The sequence below is a fragment of the Sinocyclocheilus grahami genome, unplaced genomic scaffold (assembly GCF_001515645.1).
Source record: "Sinocyclocheilus grahami isolate Dianchi unplaced genomic scaffold, SAMN03320097.WGS_v1.1 scaffold1255.1, whole genome shotgun sequence".
Taxonomy (NCBI): domain Eukaryota; kingdom Metazoa; phylum Chordata; class Actinopteri; order Cypriniformes; family Cyprinidae; genus Sinocyclocheilus; species Sinocyclocheilus grahami.
Window position 1 is genome coordinate 49,125 of NW_015506434.1, and position 19,172 is coordinate 68,296.

The 19,172-nt window shown below is 35.7% G+C and overlaps 1 protein-coding gene across 1 annotated transcript; it reads right to left on the reverse strand.

Moving 5' to 3' along the window:
• Positions 1-16,194: 16,194 nt before the first annotated feature.
• Positions 16,195-19,172, reverse strand: LOC107568535 (golgin subfamily A member 6-like protein 2). Its single transcript, XM_016254497.1, has 6 exons — positions 19,154-19,172; positions 18,938-18,961; positions 18,543-18,563; positions 16,835-18,110; positions 16,623-16,760; positions 16,195-16,237 (listed from the first exon to the last, which is right to left on the reverse strand). Exons 1-6 carry the CDS (start codon positions 19,170-19,172, stop codon positions 16,195-16,197), a joined length of 1,521 nt encoding a protein of 506 aa, XP_016109983.1.

The following is a 19,172-nucleotide window of genomic DNA, read 5'->3' on the forward strand; positions in this document are numbered from 1 at the left end:
CTCCTTGTGAAGCTCCCCCAAATTCTTGCTGGTGCACTTTTTCCTACCGCACTTTTTCCTACTACACTTTTTCCTTCCACTCAACTTTCTATGAATATGCTTGGATACAGCACTCTGTGAACAACCAGCTTATTTGGCAATGAACTTCTGTGGCTTACCCTCCTTGTGGAGGGTGTCAATGACTGTCTTCTGGACAACTGTCAAGTCAGCAGTCTTCCCCATGATTGTGTAGCCTACTGACCCAGACTGAGAGACCATTTAAAGGCTCAGGAAACCTTTGCAGGTGTTTTGAGGTAATTAGCTGATTAGGGTGTGACACCATGACTTTCCAATATTGAACTTTTTCACAATATTCAAATTTTCTGAGACACTGAATTTTGGGTTTTCATTATCTGTAAGCCATAATCATCAAAATTTCAAGAAATAAAGGCTTGAAATATTTCACTCTATGTGTAATGAATCTATATAATATATGGGTTTCACTTTCTGAAATGAGTGACAAAAATTATTGACCTTTTTCATGATATTCTGATTTTTTTAGATGTACCTGTATGTAGAAATCTAATGGTTTTTAAAGATATGAAGTGAAACTGAAATCTACAGGTACACATCGACTATAGTACTAGTCTGAAACAGCACTTTATTAAAAGCCAAATTGCCAAAATCTCATAATTGAACAATGCATAAAAAAAATAATAAAAATAAAAAGTTTTAGCCTGTAGTGTCTTACCTTAATTATAAATTTTAATTAGTAATTTAAGTATTTAAGTTGATGCTGTCTGTTTATATGTTTCCTAAGCTCATGAATGACTTAATTCTTTCTATGATTCAAAACTCTGACTCATGCTAAATCTGGCAACACTGCGCTTTGTGTGACAAAATCAACAAAAGAATCAAGAATCAACAAAAATGGTTATTTAGGGGGAAAAAATATCGGTGAAATAGCGTACACGGCCATTTGTGACACACACCAGGATCCGGAGCAGCAGTCTGGATCTATGTATTGTAGGCTAATGTTCATTCTATTTTAACCACACACAGTCTAAGATGTGTGTGTGCGTGCGTGTGTGTGCGTGTGTTCTGCACTGCGACTGAATTTCGTCAGTTTATTATTTATTACATTATTCAGTTCTAGCCCAAATTAAGTGGCACTTTTAATAGGACTAACTACTGAGTTAAAATATCTATATATTTCTATAATCTTACTTTGTGTAGTTGTAAAGATGTGAAAACTGGAATGATGCTCATGTTTTGATCCGCTGGACTGGACAGTTCTCTCTCTGGCCTCAACTAACTTCTCTCGTTTCTCTCTTTCTCTCATGCAAATGTTGTTCTATGGCCTGCAGTTGCTATTTTGTTTGCATTAGGCCACTCTCTGACTTTTTTCTTTTTATTATACCTGTGCATCACATCTTTTTGAAGTTGACTGTTTTCATCTTCAGAGACAATTGTTTCACTTTCAGCATTCAAATCCTCCCATAAAGGGGTCATAGGATGCCCATTTTCCACAAGTTGATATGATTCTTTAGGGTCTTAATGAAAAGTCTGTAACATAGTTTGGTTACAATTTCTCAATGGTAGTGTAAAACAACACCCTTTTTACCCGGTCATAAACAGCTCTTTTCAGATCAAGCCGTTTTTGTCATTTTCCCAGAGGTGTAAAGTATTGGAGTAAATGTACTTAGTTACTGTACTTGAGTATCTTTTCGGGTACTTTGTAGTTACTGAGTACTGAGTATCAAAGATATTAACAACTTTTACTCTCTACTTCACTACATTTTTGAATGAGTATCTGTACTCTTTACTCCACTACATTTGAAATGAGTGTTGCAGTTACACATTACATCTTCCATGGACCTAGCTTTTTCTGCAGCAGTTTATTTCTGCTACAAAAGACGTGATACTGCCTATTACAGGTCACTGAAAGTACTGTATCTTGTGCGTTTTGCCCTCACTCACCCAAACTTGTCAACAAGGCTACTTTATGTGAATGCGAGTTCCTTAGCAAGTATTTGTGAATCAGAGGTGTTTTATATACGAGATGAGGACGTGACTGCAGCCGGCAATGAGGCCCAAACTAGCACATCCACTGCTAGAAGGCTTCGGCTTTTTAATTTTACTTAACATTATTTTATTTATCCATTATACTGAAGAGACCTTTTTGAAAGATATTGTTTTTTGTTTGTAATTTTGAGGTGTTCAGTTTTATTTCGGTTTTAGAAAATAAATGTGATTGCTCTCCTCACAAATGAACTCTTTCTTGTTTTTGTTTCATGCTCTCTGTGCCTTGCCCTGGACTTTTGTCACTTCCTGTCTCCCGTGGTGTTTGTAGTCAGTTTGTAGTCGGTTTGTTCATTGGTTCCCCTTGATTAGTCTCCCCAGGTGTGTCTTATCATGTTAAGCTTGTTAGCCCCCTGTGTATATACTGTATATATAGCCCTAGTTTTTCTTTAGTTCCTTGTGAGTTGTTGAATGTAATGGTTGTCTGTTTGCCAGTCATTCTATTCGTTCTTCCCTTTGGTTTTCAGAGAGACTGTTTACTTTAGCCGCATTCATCGTAAAACTTGCTAATTAGCACATTACTAGGAAAGGCGATTTGTAAAGATTCATTACAAAACATCATACTCACTTCTGTAGATGAGGCTGGATCATGAATGATTCGCGCAAACATAGACGCATTTATGTAGATCGGGGGAGCATTCCCTTCAGAAACAAATGTAATCCACTGCGTCTTCAGCGGCTCAGATGTCGGGAGTAAATGACGACTGCTATGTTCATTATTACATCCAACAACAGAAGACCTCGATCGCTCAGGAGTCATTCTTGTCTACATCTGCTCCGGCGGTGAAACAATGGTGGACTGATGACAGCTCACTCAGGGGCGGAGCTAAGGTAAGACACCAGTCCAGTCTGTGCTGAAACACTGCTGTCAATCAAACTATCGTGGGAGGGGCCTGTCTGTGTGACGTCACACTGACAGGCATCTGAGATCAGCTCGATTTGAGAAAGAGGAAAACATTTAACCAGATTTTTAAATGAAATTAAAAAAAAAAGAAAATTATCATTATAGGGTGGTTGTGTACACACACTGCCAACACACATTTCAGTTCAAACAGCTTGTAAAAGTGCATGTAGCATCCTATGACCCCTTTAAGAGATTAGATTGTGCTTTAAGGTCTCTAGGTCCTTCTCGTGAGCATTTTTCGATTCTCTCACTCTCTCTGTATGCTTTCGTTCTAATTCTGTAAATTGTCTCTCTTTGTTTTCTAAGAATTCTCCTGCCACTTCTCTTTCAACTTCAAACTCTGTTTGAAAGTAACATTTGGCATTTAGGTAGTAGTTTCAATTATTTCTGAAAAAGTCTGAGTCTTTATTTTGGATTCCCTCAACATTTTGATAAGTGTTCGTACAGATGACAGCACATCTTAACACAGCTGTTTTTTCATCAACCTTGAGCATGAACAATATCATGTAATAATCTAAAGCCTCCTTCCCAGAGACAATTAAAAAAAAGATAATTTTCTCCAGCAGAAAGGCATGAGGTCCAGAAAAGAGGAAGTGACACTTAATAACAAACAGTCTTTATCTGTAGAATATAAATATAAGAATAATGTGATAATCAATGAAAAAGATTTCTTTGAATATTTATATTTCTTCATATAGCAGAAATCCTCATTTATACTCTTTCCTTATTTAATCTTCTCCTCATCAGTGGGATAAAAACATAAGTGGAACATATTATGTTTCTGCATTGTCTTTAAACATTCACAAATGTTATTTACATTTCCTCCACTGAGTTAATATTGACTTTACTTCCCTGATGTTCAGCTGCCCAAAAACCACCTGCTTGGAATCTGTGAGGTATTTTACAAAAAGATGAAAGGGTATGAAAATTTCATATCATGATTATAGTGACCAAAATGATCACGGTTATCAATATTATCACAGTATCGTTACAATAGACTGGACATGTTTAAAAATAACTCATAAATGCACTGAAATCATTTCACCAAGTTTCATTTTGAAAATCAAAAAAATTAACACCACAAAACACATTTTTTTGTGCTCATAAACATTAAAATAATGACATTAAATATTATGGATGGATTTTAAAAAAGCAAAAATGTATGTTACAACATAACATTGTAAGGTCCACACACTTGGCCCAAGGAAGGTATCCAGTGGCGGATGAAGGTCACTTGCGTGTTCGGTCTTTTCAGGGCGCAGAGTTATTCAATTTAGGTTTAACTCAAATCTGACTCCATTTTATTATCTAATCTGACTCCATTTTAGTATGACCTCGAATTTAGGTTGAAAGGCAAATTGGTTGTTTGTCGGTCTCTAATTATTCTGACATTTGATTATTCTAGTTAACTCTTTACTTATATTTACTCATTCATTAGGAATCTACATCGCTTAAACTCGCCAGTTTGATCCTTATTCAGAGGTTCGTGGCTAATACTATTTAATATGCTTTAAATAGTAGGTCTGTTTAGCCCCCTACAGTTATCCATGTAATGCTCAAACATTAATCAGCGGTTCTTCTAGAACCCCTCTCTAGATCCCGATAGTTAGTATAACTACATACAACTTAATTAACACTCCAAGCATTAATCAGCAGTTAGACCCTGATAGTTAGTATAAATACGTACAACTTAATTAACTCTGAAATCATATACATGGTTAACGTAACTGAGTACAACTTAAACTAAGGTCAAGCGGTTAGTCAGAAACCCATGATCTCACCTGATGCGCCCCATGCTTCATCTAAACCTGAGATCTAGTATGCACGTAACCCTGGTCGCATATTTGCAGATATGCATTCACTTAATCTACTTGAGGAAATAATTTCAGAGTAAGTCAGAATAGATCAAATGTAACAGTTTATTATCAGTCAGGTAAATATGTATCATGCCAATTATCTACATAGCCAATTCAAAGATATCAAATCAATATGATACATCAAATTATCATAGACAAATCTAAGAGTAAGATGCATACCTGACCTTTTAGAAAATGCATAGTACAGAGTCTTTGGAGACACTCCATACTATGGGCTCTCTGACTACAGAATCGCCCTGACCCTTTTGCTGCAATCCTTTAAATACAAAACCAAGATAAAACATCCCCCAAATGGAGGCAGGTACAAACAATTGGAATTTACATTAACCCAGGTCCCAGACCTGGGTGGTTTACACCTCAATGGGAACAGAAGGTAATTTGCATGGAATGACCCTCTACAGTAATCAAAGTATCTCTTAACTCTTAGGATCTGTATTATCTTTTAGTCTACTTTTGTAAGATTACGACCATTGTACCACTCGCCCCGAAACTATTCAAATGAAACTAAACATGACTGTAAATCTTATTTGCATTCATATAGAACATTATATTCTTGACCATTCTGAGTGAATCCAGTGGAGGGAGGAGATGAAAAGGCACTGATGCATATGTGAGAGAGACGTTTCCTGCACCACCCCTCTGTGGGGTGTCTTGAAGATGCCAGTGTATTGTCTGTTTCTCAGGAGATCAAAGTAATTTAGTTTCTTTTATCCTTACAACATGTTATCTACTAACATGTACTACATGTTCAAATAAAGTTTGAAAAAATTAAAGGTTTATTAAAAAAGGATAAACCTCACATTTCAGCCTTTAAATAATTTTTAAGCATGAGACAAATTATATACATTTTATCTGCTCCATAAACAATACATAGGCTGCCTTAATATACGAAGCGCTTTTGAATGTACATTAGCTTGTTTTCCATCTACAGATTAAGATTTACAATAAAAATTTGGTTTGCAAAGTTTTGGTATTTGGCCTCGGTCACTTTCAGCTTTTTATTAACTTACATATACCTGCAATATCTGAGGCCTCCATTCACAGAGTGTCGTGAGGGTGAATAAATGAGAGAATGTTAATTTTTGGCCTAAATATCCCTTTCAATAATGACATCATCCTCCAGCAAATTACTTAACAACAGTTGAAACTTCAGTATATTAGCAATGGACATTATGAAATCTGTGATGTTGGTTTGTGTCAATCTAAAAAGGCAACATCAAAAATCAGATCACAATACTGTTAAAATCTCCAAAACAATATAAAGAAACTGTTAGGGTACAACGAGGCTGGATTCAGGTGCGGGTTCAACAGGTGCTTTATTGTGCAGAGATATCACCGCGGGCAGTAAGCGCCTTCGCGGACAGTTCGTGTGATCGTGGAAACCCCAACCACACTGACGGGTGGAGAGCAGTGGCTGGAACAAGCCGCAACAGCGGCAGAGCAGACGGAGCCGGAGGGGCAGCCCGCTAATCCGAGCGAGAGGCTGAGAAGCCCAACAACGAGACCGCGGAGTCCCAGGGTAGGCGGATGCCGGAGGTAGCCCACGGTTCCTGAACGCACAGAGAGGTGAGGGACACAATAACAGACTGCTACGAGCACTGGAGCCTGGACGAGACAAGACAGAACTGGTGAGCGATAATACACGGACAGTCAGAGCAAGGGAATAATCACAACAAACTGACAGCATACAGAGAAACACGAGGAGCTATAAGGGGAAGCTAATGAGATGACCAGAACCCGGTGTGAAACAAGGAGGGCGGGGACAACGATCATGCTGACATGCTCACGTGGCGAGCTGTCAAAACAAGTCACGCACAACACACAAACACCGAGACAACAAGAGACAGGTGATCAGACCCGAGACCCGACAGAAACAGGCAGATTAAGTTCAATGAAAGAAAGTTGCACCTCGTCAAATAGTTACATTTTCCTCAGAGATCAGCATCAGATTCTTAAAATATGTTTTATATTTTCTAAAATATAATACTCCAAATGTTTTGTGAAAAAGTCTTGTAGTGTCTTTGCATAATTTTTTTAATGATTAGTTAACTGTGCTGGCAGAGATCTCTGATACAAGTCTCTGCTCCACGTATGAGTATTGCACTCTTCATTAAGTAGGGATGCACCGATATGAAAATTTTGGCCGATACCGATAACCGATTATTCTTTATTTTTGAAAGCCGATAACCGATATGTTGGCCGATAAATCTATATCCAAATTGTTATATACTTTTTGAGAGCCTGATTACAAAAAAGGTCTCATCATTAAAAGCCACATCCCAAACACTTCAACATAAGCAGCCTAGTTTGAACGGTGTACATTTTAAAAATATTTTTACTCTCCCATTACCAAATTTAGTCATAAAAAAGTCTTACAAATAAATAAAATAATGCAGAAATAATGCAAACAAGTCACTAAGTATAAACCAAAACCTCAAATGTAGCCGTTATGTCGGCAGCAATGAAGGATGAATTCAGGTTAACTGAGCTACTTTTTAAGTATGTCTCAATTTACCTGAATTCAGCCTGCATGAGTAACTTTAAAAGTTTAATAATATATTTACACCTATTCCTCATTTGTAAGTCACATTGAATCAAAGCATCTGCTAAATGAACAAATGTAATGGTGAAGTATCACAGAAGAATTACTATATCACGTGTTGTTGTTATAAACAACTGCATCATCTATGAATGTAAATTACTTATGAAGGCCATAAAGCTGAATATAGTAAATTGTATCAAATGCTTAAATTATACTCCCCCCTGCTCCCCCCATTTTAACCTGCAAGTGAAAATACAGTCAAGTCACAGTGATCAATAATTTTTGCCTGACATTTCAAGTCCATTCAGTAACAGTATAAACCTACCAATAAAAGATTCTTGGTTTTTCTAAGATTTTCTGAAAAAACTCGCCTATTTTAGCATTTCAATATATTTAAATGTTTAATTTGTTTTGCAGATTACACCCAAATAATATAAACATCACAAGTGAATGCAAATATCGAAAGTTAAAAATGAAAACAGTTATATCGATAAGGCGTTGTGGTGCTGTAGTTTTCCTCAAGCACACAGAACTGTGGTGTCGAACCTCACTGGCTTCTCTGGGTTTGTCAGATAAAAGAAACATCCAGATGTGCACCGAGTTGAATTATGAAGGATCTAAGGATTCTTTGTAGCAAGCAACCATACATTTAGGTTGTGTTTTACTTTCTTTCTTTTATTCATTCATTCATTTATAATTATTTATCATTTAATCATTTTATTATTGTAAAATATAATAATCGTTTAAACCATTTATATACTCATTTAATTGATTAGTCATTTATGGTATGTTATTTTATTTTTTTATATAATTTTTCTATTCTTGTTTAGTCTTATCTGTGCTTTCAAGAGATGAATGGCTCCATTTCAAAGTGTTTTTAACACAGTTTTGGGTACCAGACAAGACTTGCTGTGAACGGGTTTTGGGTATTAGACAACTCTGCTGACTAACTGTTCTGTTACGAGACAAATGAAGCATTAGTTTTGCATAAATGTGGTGTAGCCTATATAAGTGGAGAAAAAAACAAACAAACTCATGGCCTTTAAAGATAGCCTACAGACAAATAGACAAAAAGTGTAATAAAATAAACACGTTTTTTTTCCAGCAGTTTAAAACAACACTTTATGAAAAGCCAAATAGCCCCAAATCTCAAACCTGAGCAATGCGTGAATAAACAATGATTTAGCCTGTAGTGTCTTACTTATAATTATTAAATTGCATTATTTGGCCTTGCTAAACTGATGCTTTCTATTGCTCATATGTTTCCTATGCTCATAAATGAGTAAGCATTTATTCTTTCTCTAATTCATTACTGTCCCTTCTCAATAACTCTTGCAAGATCTGGCAACACTTTCATTTTTCTGGCTATTTCCACAACCATCGTTGGCACATCGCAATTTTTTAGTGATATTTATGGTTTGTTTTTCATGTTGTCGCACCAAATCTGTCCATATTTAGTCAGATCCTCTGGTATAATCTACACCAGATGGCGCCAAACATAAATTACAATTATTTAGAGGCAAAACAAATTAAAATAGATGAAATTAAATTAATCAATAATATTAATAAAATAAGCACAAGACATTCGTTTTCACAAATACCTGCTGCACTGTCGCGTGCTGTGAACAAACCCTGGACAAGAATCAATAGCCTAAACTAGCCCATTACAAACATCTGCATTATTTCTAAATCGAAAGTGAAAGGAAAAGCTTTTTCTTGCCTGTTCTGACGCAGGATCCTGAGCAGCGGTCTCGGTCTATGTCGTGTAATGCTTATGCTATTTTAACTATAGGCTACATATGTGTAAGCATTTGTGTTAATTCAATGCCTGTCAGTCTCTCTCGCGGTGTAAGCCTGCTTTCTCAGACCGATGTAGAGCTGCCCAGCGCGTGCCGTCCGTGCAACCTCCGCATTACGTCCATTTCTTCATCAGGAGGGCTCGCGCACGCATTATAATGCTCAGTGTTCTGTGTCCTAACCTGCAGCAAGATTTTTTTGGTCTTCTTTATTTGGTAATATCTCTTGGGTTAAAGCATGGAAACTGCCAAATAACTTTTGTATCAATAACAAAATGAAGGAAGTGTCTTACAAAATAATTATCAGTATAAGTATTTTGTGCATAGAATTGATCCTGCTAAGCATGTTTTTGGAAAAGATTTAAGCGTAATATTTCCTATACATGTGAATTTTGTGTTCAAGAAAAAGAAACTATTTTGCATCTTTTCATTGTATTTACTCAAGAATATTTTGGAAGGATTTGGAATTCTATATCAACAGAAAAATGGAGTGTATGATAGAATTTTTTATTATACAGAAAACGAAAATTTGAATGGTAAAGAACAACATATTATACATTTGTTTATTTTTTTATATACATAAGAAGAAGTGGGCTCAAAGTAAACCAAATTTTGCACATTTTATAAATGACTTTATATGTAAATCTCTTGGAACAAACAAAAAACAAAAAAGCATTGAAAACATGTAATGCTCTGAAAGCATTGAACCTTATGTAGTTTTCTTCCTTTTTTCTCTTTTCTCTGGCAGCTAATGTTAATTCAATCATGTGAATATGTAATACCTCATGTTCTTGTAGCATTGAATTAATAAAGCATAAAAAAAAGGACAGCCGCGTGCAGGCAATTGTTTGAGAATTCACTCAATTTTCCCTTTTATGTTCAGCAGAAGTCATACGACTTTAGGGTAAATGACAGAATATTTGCTGTTTTAATACACCACTACTCAGTTTCACTAGATGGTACTACTAGACCATATATAGCATGACTTGATCTTTACCCTCCCAGGCTCTAAGAATGTGTAGATGCTTTAATCACAGGTATTTCACATATATACTCAACCTACAGTTACATCACTGCGTTAGTTCCATTAACACTATTATTCGACCGTTATCTGACATTATTGTCACTCTATAGATGAGCAGCCTAAACGTGTGCTGATCCAACAGAGAAAGACAGGGCTAATTATTGTACATAAAATAACACATAGCCCAACTGCAGCCTTCAAAATGATTTAATATTGATATTGTCAGTTTAAGAATCACTATAATGAACTATACTGTAGCTCAAAATGCAACTGGGTCAAATTCTACAATTTTGCAATTAGACAAATATACAAAAAAAAGTGAATACTGTATGTTTTAAACTTCTTAAACGACAAGATCAAAAAGCAAAACATTTTTATTAAGTGGAATACATATTAGGTGGAACATATTATGTTTCTGCATTGTCTTTAAACATTCACAAATGTTATTTACATTTCCTCCACTGAGTTAATATTGACTTTACTTCCCTGATATTCAGCTGCCCAAAAACCACCTGCTTGGAATCTGGAACTGGACTCTTCTGTAGTTACATCGTGTACTAAGACCGACAGAAAATGAAAAGTTGTGATTTTCTAGGCCGATATATCTAGGAACTATACTCTCATTCCGGCGTAATAATCAAAAACTTTGCTGCCGTACCATGAGTGCAGCAGGCGCAATGATATTACACAGAAAATCGCAGCTTTTAATTTTCCGTCGGTCTTAGTACACGATGGAACTACAGAAGAGTCCAGTTTTAAATAGGAAAAATGTAGAAAGGCTTTGGTCATTTTTGAGCGAGATGCTAACGGTCTAATCAGATTCAATGATCTATGCTAAGCTAAGCTAAAAGTGCTACCGCCAGACCCGGAGATCGACTGAATGGATTCGAAAACAGCAAAACTCAACTGCTTAACTCTAGGGGAGTTGGAAAAAGAGCCTATTTTCAAAAATAGTGGAGTGTTCCTTTAAAGGTGATGTACTTCACCTTTAGTGTCTTCTGGCCAAAAAAAAAAAATATTATAATATATATATATATAATATGAATGTGCTACTGCTAACAATATTTAATCTTATCATGATTTACAAGTATTAATCTTATCAAGTGCATAATCTTATAAAGTGCATAGCATTTTCTTTCTTTTTTTGATACATATAGGTAAGCAAAAAATGCTAAACAGAAGCAGCATCAAACATGCTTCACAGAAAACACCACTATACATACACATAATAAACACAGTAATCACACTTAAACAGTTGTTATACAGTAGGTAGTAACATATAAGTATCTAGGAATAATGATAGATGTTATGTTATCTTTGGAAGATCATAGAGACAGTATGTGTAACAAGACCAGGCAGATCATTTATTTTCTTCGACTAAGGTCCTGTGGAGCAAGAAAACAGATTGTTTTATTATTATGTCTAAGATCATGAGTGTTTTACAGTACTGTAAATCCATTTGGTAAATGAGTCTGTCATTTAAGGTTAAATACAAAGCTGCTGAACTGAATAAAAATGAGCTCAAAGATAGCAGGGCAGCCTCTTGAAAAGGTACATGAATTATCTTATCAGAAGAGCCTCTTGAGGCTGGCCAATAAAATTGTTTCTGACCTGACCTGTTAGACTTAAAACACTCTTTTGTGCATCAAGCTGTCTTAGAATTGAATATGGAAAATCTAAACTCCACTAACTTGTGAAACGTTGTGTTTTGTTATAAGAGTTTGTAAAGATCTGGTGATCTCTGTGGTAGTAATTGTGAATGAACATACTATCATGCAAGAAAAATAAAATTCAGTCTTTGTCTAACAATAAAACTATATATCATATCGTATATATCAACTGATGAATCAATTGATCATTTGTACTCAACCTTCACTGGAAACCTGGAGAATCCTACAACTTGCCAATCGTGGTCTGTTCAGGGAGTAGCTGGAGGTTTGGCCTCACTTTCAGGCACTGGTGAAAATAGACAGACAGACTATTTAGATGCCATATCTTTTTTTTCTTCCAGCAACATTTGTTGTAAATGTAATTCTACATTAATCTGTTACTATTACTTTGCATCCAAATGTGACTCTAACACTGAAATGTGTTTCCAATGGCTTTTTTTATTATATCAACGGATCTCATGCAGATATTTGCTCAACTCATGCATTGCATAGGTCTGTCTTACAAAGCTGTGAGGAAGAGAGAGGTTTTCAAATGATTTTATCAGTCAATAAATGACACTAAAATAATTTTGATGATGTGGTGTGTGTTACTTGTAATGTGTTGCTTGCAACAATGAGTAAAAATACAGGTCTATTACAGGTGTACTTTAAATGTATGCTGGATTTATTTCAATGGTCTGCGTTGTGCAGAGTTGTGATTTGATAACATTATTCAGTATCTTTTCACTGGAGGCCCAGTGTGTGATCTGGCATCAAAAGTGAAAGTTTAGTGTATCCTATGAAATTATAATTATTTCATGATCCTCTGTCATCATGTCCATTGAAATGTGCATCGATAAAATAATTCTTACTGTTAGGGGGATTGAATTCGTTGCTGTTACGTCGCACAGGTTTCAGTGCTTCAGTCAGCATCTCTTGTGTTTCTTTGAAACACTTCATTGAAGATTGGTCTGCCAGTTGTGTTCCATCCACATGGAGAAAACAGGAAAACACATATCGTCTAATTTACTCATCAGATCATATTATTTGCGATCTATGCAGCAAAATTGTGTTTCTCTGCTAAACTTGATTTCTTTGTTTTAGATTAATATAATTCTCTAAAATGTGCTTAATGTACTAGATTCAATTATTCAGGATGAATGTGACCAAATCAATTATTTTTTCTGAAACTGTAGTTCCCAGCATGCTTTGCTTGGGACTTAATGAGGAGAGTAAAACAGTTATGTGTTATTTAAATGTTATTTTATATGTTTTTGAGTAAGATGAAAAGAGGGGAAACTTGATAGTGTTTAATATTCAATTATGTTGGCATTATTAGAACTGTTTAAATTACACTGGGTTACCATTGTGGAGAAGAGTGGAGCATTTGCTTATGTGTGGGCTGGTACAGGGCATGTTGTGACTTGTCTGCTCTCAGAGTGTTTAATGCTTAGTATTTAGCATGCTGATATGTGCTATTGATAACCAATAACTTGAACAATCATATAATTCAGTCATGTGACAAAAAATATATAAAACTGAATAAATTAATTCTGTCAGAAAAGCATACACAGTAAGATCAATTTCGAGTCTACTTAATCAGGTCACTGAAAAATGACTTCATTCCGTCATGTTGAAATTATGTGAATCTAATTGATTCATGTGGGACCAATGTACATTTTTTCAGTGCATTGTGTCATCTCACCTGAGCTTGTGTCCGGTCGGTCTTCTGCTGCTGCTGCTCCTGATGCCTCTGGCAATTCATGACGTACTTGAAGAGCACCCATTTCTTTCTCTCTTCTTTCTTGTTCTCTCTTCTTCTCCTCAGATGGAGTTCTTACAGGTGGTGGACTTGACTGTATGATGCAACATTACAATTTTAATATTATGTGTTTTTTTTATACTTTGCTTATCACAGATTATTTCGCATTCACACTCATTCATTCATTCATTGGGAAAATCATTATTTTCACCAAAATGACTTACAGTGAATTCAATAAATGTGTATTTGTTTAGCTCTGGTCGAGCAAAAGGAACGCTACTCATCCTGTCATCAATCTGCCTTTGGTAACATACAGCTTATTTTTATATCTTCTAAATTCTGTCCATTTTTCCTCAGCTTATTAATAATCTTTTCTCACATTCTAACACAATTTCATGGCAATTCATAACTGTTTTAGTGGCTAATTATGTGATTTAATTCATAAGTCTTTGTACAATTTGCTCACGCCGCAGTGATGGTTATGTTTAGAAGTGGGGTTAGAGGCAGGCCTTCATGCTCACATTTTTTTTCTAAAAATGTTTGATTTACATCAAATTCATATGAAATCGCCACCTCGTCAAATAGTTACATTTTCCTCTGAGATCAGCATCAGATTCTTCAAATATATTTTCTAAAACACTCCAAATGTTTTGTGAAAAAGTCTTGCATAATTTTTTTAATGATTAGTTAACTGTGCTGGCAGAGATCTCTGATACAAGTCTCTGATCCACGTATGAGTATTGCACTCTTCATTAAGTATAAACCAAAACCTCAAATGTAGCCGTTATGTCGGCAGCAATCAAGGATGAATTCAGGTTAACTGAGCTACTTTTTAAGTATGTCTCAATTTACCTGAATTCAACCTGCATGAGTAACTTTAAAAGTTTCCTAAATGAACTATTGTTGAAGCTCAGAAGCTCAAGAAGCTCAGAACTATTGTTGCTAAATGAACAAATGTAATGGTAAAGTATCACATAAGTAGAATTACTATCACAACGTTTTGTTTTTATAAACAACTGCATCATCTATGAATGTAAATTACTTATGAAGGCCATAAAGCTGAATATAGTAAACTGTATCAAATGCTTAAATTATACTCACCCCTGTTGCCCCCATTTTAACCTGCAAGTAAAAATACAGTCAAGTCACAGAGGTCAATAATTTTTGCCTGACATTTCAAGTCCATTCAGTTGAACAGTATAAACCTACCAATAAAAGATCCTTGGTTTTTCTAAGATTTTCTGAAAAAACTCGCCTATTTTAGCATTTCAATATATTTAAATGTTTAATTTGTTTTGCAGATTACACCCAAATAATATAAACATCACAAGTGAATGCAAATATCGAAAGTTAAAAATGAAAACGGTAATATCGATAAGGCGTTGTGGTGCTGTAGTTTTTCTCAAGCACACAGAACTGTGGTGTCGAACCTCACTGACTGCGTCTGAAAGCTGCTTTGCTGATTCTCTGGGTTTGTCAGATAAAAGAAACATCCAGATGTGCACCGAGTTGAATTATGAAGGATCTAAGGATTCTTTGTAGCAAGCAACCATACATTTAGGTTGTGTTTTACTTTCTTTAACAAAAATAACAAAATTAAAGAAGTGTCTTAGTGTGAATACTGCATAGAATTTATCCTGCTAAGCATGTTTTGGAAAGATTTAAGCTTAAAGGGGTCATATGGTGTTGCTAAAAAGAACATTATGTTGTGTATTTGGTGTAATGCAATGTGTTTATGCGGTTTAAGGTTTAAAAACACATTATTTTCCACATGTTTTCGATTGTTACAAAGCTCATCGGTCTGAAAAGCGAGGTGTGCTGTGATTGGCCAGCTATCCAGTGTGTTGTGATTGGCTGAATACCTCAAGCGTGTGACGGAAATGTTACGCCCCTCACCATACTGTGATGCATGTCCCGGAGCGACAAGACATAAACATGAAAACCCATTATAAACGAGGCATTTGTTGCATCCAGTGGACATAATTACTGATTATAATGACTTATACTGTCTTTTTACGCTTTACGTTGCGTATCGCGCCGCGTAAACATAAAATCATGTTAATTAACATACACAAGCTCACTGCAACATTAGCCAAACAGCTTTTCTATTTAGCACCATAAAGGGTTCTGCTGTTGTTACAAGCTGAAGAACCCTTTTCTGGTACTGTTTAGAACCATTTTTCTTAAGAGTGTAGGGGAATTTACAGTTAAAACCCAAGGACCAGGTATGATGAATGAAGACCAGGAGTCAGAGATGAAGTCTATTGAAGAAAAATTTACTGAAGAAAATAGTTTGCAGTCTCATCAGCAGAAATCAGCTTCAATACTCTCAAGGAGTTCGTAGGCCGCTCTGCGTACATGCTCAAGACACCACCAATTCTACTCTAACAGAGGTTGCTAATTACGTCAACGCATAGGTAGGAAGAATTCTGATTGGCTAGAACATAGATAAACTTAGAAAATCTCCACACATGGATGTCTAGTTCAAAACAGATCTCCTGGTGATTATTTAGGTGACAAGCGATCAGGGGTCAGACGTAACAGGTCATTCGGCTGACGACAGATCTCCATATGAATGCTTACTCCTCGGGTGCCGTCTCCACATCTCCCTGGAGACGAGCCCTGCACAGACAGACATGCGCACAAAACACTTATCTACTTCAAGGTTGGCTGGTTCAGCCCTGAATCTGAACCTGGACAGCCAAACTTGGGCAGTCACAGTGACCCAATGGAGAAAATAAAAACTCCTAAAAACCTAGTAACACATTACAACTTCTCACTAAGGGAGAGTAGGTTATTTATACACATATATTTTCAATGTCTACTCACTGGTGTATGGTAAATAATAATTTTATTCAATCAACTAGCAATATATGAAGTTAAATACTGATTAAGAACTTGATCAATAATCATGCAAAAGGATAATTCATATATTTTATGAAGGCCGTGATGAATCCAGGATTCCACTCCTTCAATGTTCACTAGATCCAGGATCTCTCTGTCTCACTTCTCTCTCTCTCTGATCTCCAGCTGCTTCTCTCGTTCATCCAGATCTCTCTCTTTTATCCAATTCCTCGACTCTTCTATCCAGTTCTCTCTCTTTCTCATGCAGCTCTTTTTCTTTGACTCGTACGTCTTCCTCTCTCTGGATCACATTACATTCTGATTGTAATTTGGAAAGTAGAAACACTTCTTTAACTTCTGCTGCAGTCAGATTACTGCTTTTTATTGTCCTTGAGCTGTTCCACTTCTCTCTGAAGTTTCTCTTTGTCTCTCTGAAGTTTAATTTTATCATCTTTTAAGTGTCTCTCTCTGTCTTTGTAAATGATCATCTCTTGTTTTAGCTTCTCCTTTGACTGGTTTTCACTGCTTTTGAGAGCATCCAACTCAGTGCATAGCTGTTTTTCTCTGTCTTTGTGAATGATCATCTCTTGCTTTAGCTTCTCCTTTGTCTGGTTTTCACTGCTTTTGAGAGCAGCCAACTCACTGCGTAGCTTTGTTTCTCTGTCTTCGTGAATGATCATCTCTTCTTTTAGCTTCTGGAAGTTCTCCTCCTTCTGGTTTTCATTGCTTTTGAGAGCAGCCAACTCAGTGCGTAGCTGTTTTTCTCTGTCTTCATGAATGATCATCTCTTGTTTTAGCTTCTCCTTCATCTGGTTTTCACTGCTTTTGAGAGCAGCCAACTCACTGCGTAGCTTTGTTTCTCTGTCTTTTGACTCAGCCAGTTTATTTAGCTCATCTTTGATTCTCTCATTGAATTCTGTATCTTTCTTTGCATCTAGTTCTTTCATATCTTTAATTTCCTTCTTTAGATTTTCAACACTTTCTTTATTTTCTGCCAATTCTATCCTTAGTGTATTCTCCTTTTTCTTATACTCAGTTTCAAAATAATTTTCAGCTTTTCTGAAAAATTCCCAATTATTTGTGAAAAAATTGCTGCTTTTCCACTGTGTCATTGCCCCTGTTTTTTTAAATAACAGATCAAGACTTTCGTCAGTGTTCTGTAAAATGTAGTATCTGCCTCCACACATCTTCAAACAGGTGTTCTTTCTTGGATCATCATGCCTAGTCTCATCTATAAATAATACCACACAGTAGTCCAAGACCTCCTTCCCGAACACACCACTGAGAGCTTTTAAAAGATAATACTCACTACCAGAGTTTTTCACATCTCCGTTTACTAACAGAAAAGCATTAGTTCCCGGAAACAACAGCAATTCAAAGTACTGCAGGTCATTTTTCAGAGATTTGACTCCATTGCTGAGAATGTAGTATGATTTCAAGTGTTCCAGCCAGTATGATGGAGTTTTTAATACAGAAACCTCTCGTCCACAAACGTGAGCTGTTTTAGGCTTCAATATTCCAAATGTAAATGCATCACTGTTCTCTCTTTCTCCCAGGATTGTGCCACATGCTTTATCCATAAGAGCATCATCACCTCCAAGCACCATAAACCTCAGCTGTTCATTGGATCCTCTAGAGTAGCCAGCTTCATCTGTCAATATTTCATTTGTTAAAAAGAGTAAAAAAAAAAAAATCTGCATGAAAAATAGAAATCTATGCTTTTATTTGAGGTGTATTTGGTTTTTACACTGCAGCTTTTGATGTAGACAAGAGTCTTGTCTGCACAGCATTTGAATTACATTTATACTTTGAATTATGTATGAATTATACTGAATTTTATTATATATAGTAACATAACACTTCATTTGGTGGAATGGAATTCCTTTGTCCACTATTGTGTGTGTTTTATGTAAAGTGGCCTGCAGGATCTTTTCTCTTCACTAACTTCGCTTTTGTTATTTTGTCAGATCAGTGCACAAACAAATATTTTGGAATGCATCAATGCTACTGTAAAATCCTACTTGAAAACAAATTAAGTTCTTAAACCAACTATCAAAATATACCTCCAAATTAGGCAACTTACCATCATTATTCAAGAGAAGACCTGTAATGAGAAAATAAAACAGTGTGAAAACAGCCGGATTTCTACGTTTAACCCTAAAATTCATACACTGATTTATCTCCTTAATGTTTCAAATTAAGTGTCATTTAACATACATATATACAGGTGCATCTCAATAAATTAGAATGTCGTGGAAAAGTTCATTTATTTCAGTCATTATATAGTTATATGATTTATATTATATATTGTTCTTACAAATATTTCTTATTTGTGTCTTTCTTGCATCCCTTTGTAAACACTAAAAGGTTCTATAAATAAATACATTATATACTGTACATGCATATATACATAATTTATAGTTAAGTAACGTTATTAATGTTACTTATTAATGCAAAAATTTTTGAAGGAGAACTTACTCATTTCAGTCTCGTCTCTGCGACCTGTCAAATACGAAAGTGCAATTTTGTTATTTAATATCACACTGGCATTTGTCGTTATATAGGCCATAATCACCAGATTATTATGCGTGACAGAAGTGAATTCATTAGTAGAATTCACTGCAGGACACATTTACTTCCTCAAAGCAAGATCAAAAATCAGAGTAAATAATGTAGAAAGTTGAATTTACTGACCTGCTGGTCTCCTCGCCAT